Genomic DNA, 13,925 nt, shown 5'->3' on the forward strand with positions numbered 1-13,925 from the left:
ACTGATAATTGTAGTCATATTTTATGCTAACCATGTGTTCATAGCGATCTGTAGTGTAGTACAGTATGTTAATACTTGGTCCATTCAAACACAAGTAGGACCTCTAAGAGACACATCAAGCTCAGCCTCAGAATCTCCTGTAAGCCTCGGCTAGAGTGACAGTAATCCAACGTCCTTTAAGGTATTTAGGCTTTCAATCTTGATCCTGATATATTGGTCCAACGGTGTCAAGGCTCTTTGCTGAAAGGTGTTTCGTTAAATATTATCTTATACATATCATATAGCTACTGGATCTAACATCCTGTAACAATTTTACGGCAGAACTTCATGGTCTGCAAAGGTTGAAATATTTAATCTTTCAATCTGCTTAATATTGGAAATTGTATGTGAATCAATTTCTTGTGACTTTGAAGTTTACCTGTTGACATAAAAAAACATTATCCAATAAGCTCTACCATTGAATACCTTTGGTGGATTATTTAATAGGACTTCCGTATTGTTTATTTGTTATTTTACAAAGAAGTACCTATGGTAGTCTTATCAAATTGCGTAACTGAATGTAGGAAAAAACTGATAACTCAGTTGTTTGTCATCCGATTTTGACAAACAAGGTCTCATTTGATTTGGACTTAAATGTTCTACCTTTTTGATCCGAACAACATTTATTTTCTTAATATTTACGGTGTTTTGATGAAATTTGGTATTACAGATTTTAAATGGCCGTCATATTAAAACGGCTTGAGATATTAGAACGAAAGTTTGTATGCTCTTTTTACCTACTAAAACACACATTTATACCAATTTTGAAATTTCTATCTCGAAAAATGCTTAAGATATAAAGTAACTCTTAAATATCACAAACAGGCCGACAAACAGAATCCAGGGATTTTAGACCCATACTTATACGGCATTTCATGTTTGTCTTAGCCCAAGGAACAAGTCAACAAAATATGTCCAGACAATTTGGAAACAACCTGTATATTAAAATCTGAGTTACAACAGTTATTGCTGTTAATACTAACTTACTAACATAACCTCTATAACGTCAGATACATCAGTGCTACTACATGCTAGACAATTACTGATCCGGACACTGACTGATTACTTGACTGATTGTGGTGAAACCAACAACGTGAGTTCCTTGGAACCTTGGGTTTTCTAGGTGGGATATTAACATGCATACTGTACGCTTAATAAAGAACATGTCTTAGAAAACAAACTCAATTTACTTTATAAATTTGAATAGTAAAACCATCGAAGTTTATTACACACATGAATAGCTTTCTAAAGGTTATCAAGACTTGTTTATGCCAAATTTGCATATTAAAACAATTTCTGACGTGTTAACAACATCTAATTTTTTTTATATTATCCAATACTCAAATAAAAACGAAAATTATTTATTGTGTTTATAGTCCAACAAAATGTTGGAGAGCCAAACAAATTGAAAGCTTCTTTTCGTCCATTACATAAGCTATACAGTGTGATTGAAAAGTCCTGGAACGGTGTAATATATTTCTTACCACAATAGATTAAGAAATTAGACTCGGTATACTAATAATAGCCATAAATGTCTACCCTTTTTTGGTCTATTTTTTCCCTTTTTTGTCCCTTTTTTATAAGGTCTATTATATTTTTTTATCCAGAGGGACGGCCCACAAGGAGTCAGTCAAAAGTTTTAAACGGCACCATACGTCGAGTTTGGTGTCAAATTAAAGGTCTTAGTTAGTAGAACACATTCCTGTAAACCCTTTAAGCTATTATACAAGATTTTTCTTATGTCCTTATAACTATGTGAATGTATATAAATTGTAAAAAATAATTATTTGGGTAAAAATAACTGCACCATATATACTGTTTTTGTTACATTTGTTTGGCTTGTACATAAACTGTGTAAATGAAACTAAACATTAACCTGATTAGATTGAAATACGTTCGTTGCCTCCGAATGTAATATCTTTAGGTAAATACATGAATATTTAAATTAAAACCCGGTATGGACAATAAGATCTAGAAATAACTAATAATTGAAAAAGCACATTAGTTAAATAAAGACATCTGAACTAAACACGCGTAGAAATAACAATTATTAATACATTATCCACCATACTACTCATCTCTCAGATATAGGGGAATGTGATCGGGAACGTGTTAAATTTGACCAAAGGTGTTAAAATCGTATTAAGTTTATTTTTAAAATAAAGATGATGTTAATTAGACAATACATGTAATCAACTTATTGTATTTACAAAACACTACCTAAATCTCTAGTATAATGTCTTACTTTCCTACCTCAAACTACCACAGCCACATCTGTACCATTAATCTCTTGGGTCGTGGAACCATTCAATCTTATCTCGTCATCGTGGACTCATCCATCTTACACCACACAAATACAATAAACTAACAAAATATTTAGAAAGATTTATTTTTGTGATCCTTTGGTTAATTTTTGTCTGTTGCTATTTAATAACAAATCATATAATTTACTATTGTTCTTTAGTACATGTACCTAACTAGAGGCATTTTTATGATCAGTTGTTTTGTTTTGGACATTTTGACGTATTTCCTTCCACCGGTCGCCTTAGACACGTATACAACGTGTATAAAAGACTATGTTTTAAAAGAAAAAGATCTTTAAGAGAAGAATATCTTTAAGCCTTTGTAAAGAAGCAGACTTAAATTATCGTCTTATTACTCGCTACTGCCACCTTACCGTTAAAACCAGTTTCAATAAAAAGGAAAATGTGGGTCAAAAGTCTGCTTCACTTGTAATTTAACTTAATCCCAATTTAAAAAAAAAAACAAAAAAAAACCTTACAAGTAAGAATATAAAACAGAAGTTAACACTAACTAAATACTTAACATAATCTAAACGATAATCCTCACTGTCTCTGTACTTTATATTGTGTTAATAGGTTTTGTATTCATCGATTTTAGAATGTACATACAAAATCATTCATATCCTAAAAATGCATTTAAAGTAAAAAGTATAGTATATGATCTAACATAATTACTAAACTAACCATAAGAACTAAATATAATAAAATAGATTCATAAATAAATTTAATCACATTCTTAATGTGTTTACATCTCATACCAGTTTTAAAATAATCAGCTAAACAAGTTCGTAAACAAGGGAGATGATTAGATTGAAAGTATAAAGCTGTAGTCAATTCCCTCAAGTCCCCAGCATCGTTAAGTTGAGGATTCCACTGAGAGGATCGGTTCAAACAATGTAATGAATATACGAGCTTTATTGTATTCAATTATCAATAAATCAATCATTGTTTTTGAATTAAAATGTATTCAAGGTATCACGAAGTTTTAATGACAGCCACTGCTAACTCCAACAATGCCATATTTTATAAACTTATGTAATTGAAAAAAAATCTTAAGTGATTAAAAACTATAATGTGATTTAAACTATAGTCCGCAGTACTATCCTGATAATTAGACAAATTCGTTAATACCGAGGCAAAAATGTGGTTCTAATTCCACTATAAACTGTAGGTCCCTTAGTTGCCATTAGCTGCATGGGCTACTAATTAACAGCAGTGTCTAAGGAATATGTCAGGCTTAGTCACTAACAAGACTACATGATCGCGCCACTCATTCTACACTCATCTCCATTCATAATTGGCTTAAAATACCTGAGTTGTATGGTTGCCATTTCAATGAAAAGTATTAAAGTATTATGTCATGTTTTTATAACATGATAATTATGTAAACTTACCTTTGCGTAGTTATTGAAGAATAAACTAATCTCGCATACCTGAATGACTAACACCTGATGTAATGGTTGCATACGAGATCAGTAGTGTTAGCTGTTAGTTATTGTCTTAAGATTACTGTCACTCATGTTGAAGGTTAGGGAATCTGTTGATTTATCGACCATGTACACTGTCAGGAGTGCAAGTAGTAAATACAACCAATGACTACCCGAAGAAATATGAGATTCCATAATGTCTTGTAATGTTTTGGTGGTTCTGCTGATGGTTGGAAGAAAACTACATTGAAAGTCGTTATAACAATAACAACTGTATTGGTCTTGTAAAAGGACTTCGTCTGAATAAAGCTTACTCTTATTAAATTATTTTGTTAATAAGAGGATAAATTAGATAAATAAATTGGATAGATAAATTGGATAAATTAGAAACTACTGGTCTATGAACCAGGAAAACAAAGACAACGGAATAATGCAAAGATTATAAGTCAGATAGATGGTACAGCAATTTTTCAAACTATATTAAGAGTTTTGTATTTCTGCTGCAAATTATTCTGTATAGACAGGTGCCTGCCACAAACCGCCATGGAATTGGTTGAGCTAGAAACATTTGTGTTAAATAGAAAAAAAATTGTTTGTTACTTTTTGTGTATCAATTGGACATTGCCGACATATTTTGTAAACTTGGGAAGGCCTAGATGTTGTATTATCATAAATAAATATATTTAAATTTAAATTATTAATTTTTTTTAATTTGAATTTGAATTTTCCAGTTACCAGAGTAATGAATTTTTGGATTAACATTTTCGCTTGTATAAGAGAGGTATTATTCAGACAGACCATCTATTAAATACTCTTGTTTCCTTTAAATAGGAATTACGTACCATTTAATGTATGAACCAACATTGAAATATATAGTTAACTAGTCCAGGATATGTTAGGGTTGTTGCAAGAGGATATTTCATTATTAATAAAGATAGATTTAGCAGTAACAGAAACAATTGATTGCGTTAATTTTTCTGTTTCCTTTCTACGCAACTTTTCTTCATAGAATCTGAGTAAGCGATAATCTTGAAACATTTCAATAAATAAAACAAGAGTATTACATTTTTCTGATATTGAAGTGTGTTTTTCCTAGTTGGCTAGTGGTGTGGTTTTTTATTACCTTATTCAAAATGTATTGCGTTTAATAATTATTGACTACTTATTGGTACTTATAGTTTATCTTTACGATCGTATATTTGTACCATACAATTGATTTAATAATTAAAATCTGTGCAAGAACATTGCAATATACTTATTACGCAGTATGTATTTAAACACACAAGTCCCTCTGCTGACTTTATCTTGTAGACGTTTAGAAAGTAATTAATTCCGTGACACAAATTCCTCAGCTCAGAGTAGTTACAAGACAAGTCAGTAATTAGTCAATGTCAAGTCCAGTAATTGCCTGGAGCTCTGTGACGTCATGAGACAAATGTTACGTCACTCACCGTAATTCGTTTTGTCCGGTAATTGAAATAGGGGTTTAAACAAATGGCTGCTTGTTGAGTAAATAACTAAATGTACTTGCAGTAAGTGTATGTAACTATACAGCTTATTCTTTTATTATATTAAAGTCGTGTTGATAATATAATCGTATATATTATAGTGGCTGTGATGAAGATAGATATTATGGTGGAGTTGGTTTTGCTGTGAGTAAAAAACTAGCTAAATCTGTGATTTATTTTGAGGCTGTGAATGAACGAATGTGCAATATTAGGATTAAGGGTAAATTTAAGAATATTTCCATTGTAACTTTTTATGCACCTACTGAAGATAAGGACGAAGAGGAGAAAGATGACTTCTATGAAATGATGGAGCAAGTGGTAGACAAGTTACCAAATTACGATATGAAAATTATAATGGGAGATGCAAATGCGAAAATAGGAAAAGAACCTATATGGAGAGAAGTCGCAGGTAAAGAGAGCCTACATGATATAACAAGTAGTAATGGAGTAAGATTATGCAGCTTTGCAATGGCAAAAGACCTCAGAATTATGAGTACGTCCTTTCAAAGGAAGAATATACATAAAGAGACTTGGATGTCTCCTGATGGGAGAACCAGAAATCAAATCGATCATGTGCTAGTAGATAATAGAAACAAGAGTAGTGTGTCAAATATTAGGAGTATTAGAGAAGCTGAATGTGGATCAGACCATCATTTAATACTTGTCAAACTCACTCAAAGAATATCACTGGAGATAAACCACAGCAAACAAGTTACAGAAGTTTTAGCAGTAGAAAAACTAAAAAAGCAAACCACATTAGTTAAAGAATTTAGGATCAAACTACATAACCGATTCCAAGTTCTAGGTGACACGGAAGAAACAGAGATTATGGAAGACATAGAAAATAAATGGGAAACGTTCAGAAACAGTATACTTAACACAGCAAAAGAAGTTTGTGGTAAAAAGAAGAGAGCAAGGAAGAATCCATGGTTTGATGGAGAATGTGAGCAAGCTATACTGGAAAGAAGCGAGAGGAAAAAGAAGTGGTTGAACAGTAAGTCTAACGAAGATAGAGAAGAATATTTTAGAGTAAACAAAGAAACCACAAGAACCCTGCGTAAGAAAAAGAGAGAGTACTTGAAGGGATTACTAGAAAAAGCAGAAAGAGATCAGAGTGCACAAAATGCCAGAGACTTTTTTAAATGTGTTAGGCACTTCAGAAGTGGATATACAGCAAATGCATTTGGCATTAAGGACAAAGAGGGCAATATTTTAGTACAGAAACAGGAAGTGACCAACAGATGGAGAGAGCACTTTGAGGAGTTACTAAATGGGGAAGAAATTGACAATAATGAAGAAATCCCCATATACCATGATGTACAACCTCTTGTTGAGAATCCAAGTATTGAAGAAGTAGAACAAGCATTAAATTCCTTAAAGGATAACAAATCTCCTGGAGAAGATGGTATAGTAGCAGAATTATTTAAAAAAGGTGGCAGGACTACACTAGAAAAACTCCATGATATAATATGTAGAGTATGGAACGAAGAAAAAATGCCAAAAACATGGAAAGAATCTATAATAGTGCCAATATATAAAAAAGGAGACAAAGGAATATGTGGAAATTACAGAGGAATATCTTTGCTCAGTCATGGATATAAAGTTTTATCAAAGATTATTCAAAAGCGACTCGAGGAATACACAAGTAGTATAATAGAGGATCACCAGGCAGGATTTGTAAAAGGGAGATCTACAATGGACCAGATTCACATACTTAAACAAGTTATTAGTAAGCACTGGGAATACAATAAAGAAGTACATGGGCTTTTCATTGATTTTTCGAAGGCCTATGATAGCCTTGACAGGGGAAGAATATATCAGCAGATGGAAAAGTTTGGGATCCCCAGAAAACTAATAAAACTAGTAGAAATGTCCTTGAATGAATCAAAATGCAAAGTAAAAGTAGATGGAGAGTTATCAGAAAGCTTTGAAGTAAGAACAGGCGTAAGGCAAGGTGATGGAATGTCGCCTATACTATTTAACATAGCATTAGAAGAGGCCCTCCAACAAGTAAGACAAACAAATATAGGTTTAGAAATGGGAACAAAAATAAACATCCTAGCTTTTGCGGACGATGTAGTAATTCTGTCCAAAAACAGAAATGACCTAGAGGAGCTAACCAGACTGTTCATAAAAAAAATCAGAAAAAATGGGCCTAAAGATTAATGATGAGAAGACAAAATATATACACTTCACGAGACAGCCAGATGAAGTGAGGACAAATGAAATTAGTATAGATGGACATACTTTTGAAGTTGTTGAACAATTTAAATATCTAGGGGTAATTATATCAAGCAGCAATAGTGAAGAAATGGAAATAAATTATAGGATTGCTCAGGCCAATAAATGTATGTATTCTTGTAAGAAATTGTTGACTTCAAAGATTCTCTCACATAAAACGAAAATAAAAATATATCATAGTATAATTCGACCAGTATTAACATATGGAGCTGAAACTTGGATTTTAAATAAAAAAGAAGAAAACAAAATGATTGTTTTTGAAAACAAAATTTTAAGAATGGTATATGGACCAATACAAGAAAATGGGGAATGGAGAAAAAGGCATAATAGGGAGATAAGGAATATGTACAATGATTATGATGTAGTAGCACACGTGAAAGCAAGGAGAATAAGGTGGGCAGGACACGCACTACGGAGAGAACGAGGTTCACTACTAAAAGAAGCAAGTATAGGAAAGCCAGAAGGGAAACGACCATTAGGAAGGCCCAAGAAGAGATGGTGGGATAGTGTTTCCAGGGACGTCAGAGAAGTGGGGGCAGAAGTGGAAGAGGCAGAAGATCGAGAGAGATGGAAAGCAGTTGTTGGTGCGGTCAAATCCCGCCTTGGGCATAAATGGCCATGGGAGCGAGCGAGCGTGTTGATTTTCAAGTTTTACTCCTGTAAATAGTATGCAGAAAGTATTGTTTTCGTAAACATTTTCCAGGTCAAGTTTTGGATGGAAATATCCGTTTTGAAAGTCCAAAAGAATTTTCGAAGTGATGCCTATGTGGATGTGTACAGAGCTACAGACTACATCCTTATTTTCATGTTTTTGATTTTTGCTTGTAATTTCCCCGCAATAACTAACGAAAGTTGAAAAACTAGATTTTAACTAAAAGCTATTCGAACAAATTTTATTTAAATTCAGTATTTTATGGTCCTTATAGTATAAACAAAATTCTATTATCTCCAATGCTGGAACGGTTGGATATCCCCTTTGAAATATCACAGTTACTTCCACCACTTACTTACCCCACCAAGTTACCAGTTACTTACCCCTGAAGTGTTGTTTTCAAGCTAACAGGACAAAATACGTGTCAGATTTCTGATAACTATTCTGTACTAACTATCACTATTTTGTACTAATTTTCATAATATATTTTTACCAAGTATTGAGCGTATCTACTGCTATCATATCATACTTTTTTAAATAACGGATAACGATCAGAATGAGAAATATTTCGTACAGAAACACAAAAATAATTTTATTCATATAATTTCCTGTGTAAAATTACCAGGTAAAAGACGTATGATAATATGAGATGCTCGTAGACGGTATAATATCCAATAACATCTGGTTGGGTGACAGGCTTGGGCGCCAAGATAACGAAATTAGGGGTTAAACTGATATAATCTGCTTGTAATATCTCACTTCTACATCACTGGTGAGCCTTGCTGGGAAATATTAAACCCAGAGTACAAGGGAACGACTTAAGATTTAATTTATGCCATGCCATTCTGATTAATGCAGGGATAGTTGAATCTCGTGATTTTTAGTATTTAAATAAATAATTGTCGACTACGGTAATCTAAAATTGAATCAACCAAGATGATTACACTTTTTTATTTATATTATGCATTACATTGTGTCACAAAAAAATTGATAAAATCTACAGCTTAATATTCTTGTTACCAAGGATCGTAGTTAAGTCATTTATGGCTAAATTGTAAAGCTTGCATCATTAAGTTTTGTTTAGTACCCTTTAACAATAATCAGCTGTTCCATTGTTGTTAGCACATTTGAATTTTCATAACATACAGTTGCAATATGGAGGTGTAGTTGAAAAAACTGTGTATTCAATGGTTTATAGGGACGAAATCTGTGTTATTATTTTTCCTACAGTTACCTAACAATGTACATGTTCTCTCACTGATTTGAGAAAGCAAAGTGGCCAATTCGCTCATCAGTGAGACAATGTTAACATTGTCTCACTCTAATTTCTTTGTCTCACTCCAGATTTGCAACGTGAAGGCACGAAATAGTGAGCGCGTAACATGCAGACAAGGTCGTATGCGCGCGAAATACGTTAGCAGCACTGGCTGTAAATCATCTGGTCAGCTGTTGTACTGTTGTATCATTAAATGTCATATTACAAGTTCATTTCTGTGTAAAAATATATTACGTTTCTTTACCAATTTATTTGTTTTATGGTATCTGTAGGAAAAATATAATGCGCAACTCGAGTGCAAAGTGCAATTGCCTCACTGGAGAAACCATTCCTCACTCGCCTACGGCTCGTGAGTAAGTATTTCTCTCGAGTGAGTCAATTGCTCACTTTGCTCACTAGTTGCACAAATAACTATTGTCTAAGAGTTTGTGAAAGATCAAGTGTATCACTCGCCTCGCCGACCTCAAACATAGATTAATTTAAAGCATAATGGAAGCCTTTGGAAAAATATCGAATGAAATCTGCCACAATGTATGGTCAGAGCTGGAAGACTGACTTGAATTTCTTCGACCAAAAAATAATGGAGACCATATAGAAGTTATGTGGTGAAACCATGGTAGGAAAAATTTAGGACGTTAAGGGAAGATTATACATAAAATTTTTATGTTTAGTAAAATTGTGAACGCTGTTTATACCGTTTAATTTTGATAAATTATTTTTGGGAGACCTGGTTTTACTTGATGCAATGCACTTGCCATTAATTTTATCTTCATACGTGATAACATCTCTAAATGTCATGATGTTATAGTTACACATGTTATTTGTATGTAAAAAATATAGGCCTACCTCACGCAGAACTAGACAAATTTCAGAGAATCTTAACACCTTGGAAACCAACTCCAAACTAATTTACTAGTAAGGATATATGGGAAATAGGATTACATTAAAAAAACTGAATACAATGCTCTATTACAACATGAATTTCTAAAGTTACATAATTTAGTGTTGCAGCATGCAATCTATAGTTTAATCTATATATATTTTCAACTTGATGTACTATTTCACTACATGAAAGTGCATAATGACCTTTCTGTACTATTATCACAAAGGCCTATCAAATAAGGAAAAAAATATTTGTTTCCTCTTTTTTAAAAATGTGTTATAAATGGTTGTCTATACGTGAAATCAAAGGTTCTATATAATTTCTGTTAATGGTGCGATCCTCTGAGAATAGTAAATTATTGTTTTTTCTGGATACTTTACTTACCACAATGTTTGCTTAGGCAAGTTTACAACAAATCTTTCAATAGGGTGATTATATTCTCTCTCAAATATGAATGTTACATATATGTTTGAACATGGTAAGCTATTTTGAAACTGCATATAGAGCTATGAAAATTAACAGATTGAAGCTAGCCTTACTAGGAATGGAATGAAAACTGTTTTAAATAAACAAGCACTAGGTTACTGTGTATTGTCTATTAAATAAAAATGCAATACTTATTTGTTATAAAATGTTGTAAATATTTTTTTTGTATGAGAACACCTTAAAATAATACATTTTTGTGCAATAACGTTTCGAGATGAAAGGGCAGAAGTAAAGACAGAAGAAATTAAAACAAAATTAATCCAGAAACCTTAAACAAAGTAGTGACTGGTGACAAGGCCAAAAAATGAATGTCAGAGACTTTAAATAAAGTAAAATATTAATAAGATTGGCTAAGGGTATACTGTATTACTGTTACGTAGTACTAAAACGAATAGCAAAAACAGTAAGATAAAACGGAGAAAGGTTATCAACAATATACCTTATATTTCACTCGCACTACAATAAAGAATTCTACGGGACTTTTGACTCTATAGATGGTAGAGCCAACAAGCAAGTTACAGGAGTTCTCCCTAGGGTGTTATATGGCACGTGTCTGGGCATACAGTTACCCCTAGGGAAATTACTACTGGACTCTTGACTATATTAACCTATTGATGCAGGATATAATGGTTTGTAATAAGTCGTAAATGATTAGAACGTTCAACATTTTCTTGTGATGTTGTATATTTACTTACATCCATTCAATGTTATCGAACTGAATGATTGTTTGAAAACCAAGTGTACATTGTGAGCTTGTAAACAAATATAGAAATCCTTTGATAAAGTATAAAATGTTTTTATCCAAATAATCTTTTTTTTGTGAATAAGTGTGAAAATGTACAATGCGTTATGGAGTTTAACTAAATAATACAGAAGAGGCAGATGTCAGTTTTCTTATCATATATATTAATAATACAAGTAATAAGTATTGTATTGACAAGCTAGAATAGGAATGCAATTTTTCCCTTGTGTTTCTATATATGGTGCAATACAGATGCCACATAGAATACTATATCAATAGGCAATATATGGGGTCTTATGCCTTGATTACTGTCCATTATAAGCCACCACTGTAATTACTATTAATACCTCCTAAACTCCAGCTGCTTTGCCAAGATTGTGTGGTGAGGATTGTACAACGTAGCTGTACATTATACATGTAATAATGTAATAATTACACCGTATATGTAATAATGTAATATGTAATAATGAAAATGCAAGTAAAAGCGAAATGAAACACTAAGTAAAAAAATCTTGAAGCTATAAAATCATATGGAAATAAAATTTTCCCAGATATTATTTTCTTCCTTTTATGTGAATAAAACAATTAAAATCATAAGTATACTTCTCTTAAACAAATCATTTTCCCTACGACCGTTTTTTAAAGTGATGTGTGTCGATGTTTCGTTGCATCATTGTCAGTGGTAATGAGAGGTTATAAACGAAAACATAACATCTCTTAGAATTTATGATTAGTGATGTTTATCAATTAAAACACTGTCGTAGGTAAAGTAGTGTACGTAACTCGCGTAAATAGTGTTAACGACACTTGTAGAAGTTTTTAAGGCACTCGCCTTTGCGTAAACTGCTATAACGGATTAAAAAATAAATAATTCTGACAACAATTTATTAACTTTTAACAACTCATCCATGGTTTTCAAGTACTTTCACAATAAACCGTGTTTGTTTGTAATTTTAACTGATTAATAGTTTGAGAGATAATAAGTAGTTATAACTATGGTATATATTTCCTTGTGTAACCACTATGATATAAAGTGTCCCATCAGGCCTCATTACGCTAACTTAAATAACGTATTTGTCCCCAACATTAGACACTTGTTGGCTGGTCTGATGACGTTGTTAGTGTAGTCTGTGTTAATATTGTATACCTTAACGTTAAGATTATTTAAAATAAAGGTTTCATACTGAGAAAATATTACAGTTTGGAGATGACAATCACTTCTGATAACTTAACGGATACCAAAATGCGTCCATGAAATTTGCTTACTATATTATAATTCATCAAAAGTCCTAGAATAATTTATTAAAAAAATTGCATAAGTTGGGTAGGAATTTTATGAAAATCACTTGAGGTCAATTGGGTAATTGCAAGGCTCATAGGGTGTAAAAACAAAACATTATGTATTTTTGTGACAACAATATCAATGTTTTGGTACTTTTAATGGTACTGTAAATGTACTATAAATACATGATTTCTATGCGAGCTTAATGGCTAACTAATTATTTTAATTAATATCTTATGAAAAATCCTTTTAAAATCAAGCACACCAATGTAGTTCATAGATATTAATTAATAACATATATTCTCAATTCATGTTGCTCATTTACCACGAATACTTTATTCACGCTGGTATGCGGAGATGGTTGCGGGATTTTACACAAACTCTCTGCAGTGGTTTTTGTTGACCTTCTACTGATCAGGATATATTATGAATTATATATTCGCTTGAAAGGAAAGTCAGTTCAAAGAACACCACGTTTACTAGTAGTCAGAAGTAAGCTCTTGGGTTTTAGGTAATAATCTAAAGTGAATACTGACCGTTTTATATACCATTCTAGTAGGAAAATATGTGTTTTTCCATACTACAGGTTGGTAAACAACCGGTAAAAAGTGACGGATTCGAAGTTGTGTTAGCGTTGTTTCGTTGGCAGTATATTTAAAATAATTAAAATGGTGAGAACATCTTTTAATATTAAAACTATAAAACACTTACTTGGCGCTACTACTTTTTGTTCACTTTAAGTACGATTGGTTTTACTGTTCGAAAATAAACATTTCAAAGCATTATTGAATATATATAAAAAAAAACTCTTAAGTTTAAAAAAAAAAACTCTTCTTTCACTACTTTATTCCAATCACTCACTATGCCGTTTCGTCTTTCAGTTAGAGCTTCTAGACGTTAAAGATTTGAATTTATGTCGATTTAACAAACGAACATTAACTTGTATGATATGTTTAGGCCTCAATTTGCTGGGACTGTCAATGCACTTTTAGCAATTAATTACAATGCAGCAAAAACCCTCACATGTATTATAAATTTATATTATTAGTTATGTTTATATTAGAATATACGGGACACAAAATACTT

General features: G+C 32.2%; 1 protein-coding gene across 1 annotated transcript; it reads left to right on the forward strand.

Moving 5' to 3' along the window:
* Positions 1-5,475: 5,475 nt before the first annotated feature.
* On the forward strand, positions 5,476-8,185 carry LOC129005133 (uncharacterized). Its single transcript, XM_054433950.1, has 2 exons — positions 5,476-6,682; positions 7,887-8,185. Exons 1-2 carry the CDS (start codon positions 5,476-5,478, stop codon positions 8,183-8,185), a joined length of 1,506 nt encoding a protein of 501 aa, XP_054289925.1.
* Positions 8,186-13,925: the final 5,740 nt, after the last annotated feature.

Source organism: Macrosteles quadrilineatus, unplaced genomic scaffold (assembly GCF_028750875.1).
Source record: "Macrosteles quadrilineatus isolate MER2022 unplaced genomic scaffold, UCM_ALF_1.0 Scaffold_16__1_contigs__length_3527350, whole genome shotgun sequence".
In the NCBI taxonomy this organism is placed as follows: domain Eukaryota; kingdom Metazoa; phylum Arthropoda; class Insecta; order Hemiptera; family Cicadellidae; genus Macrosteles; species Macrosteles quadrilineatus.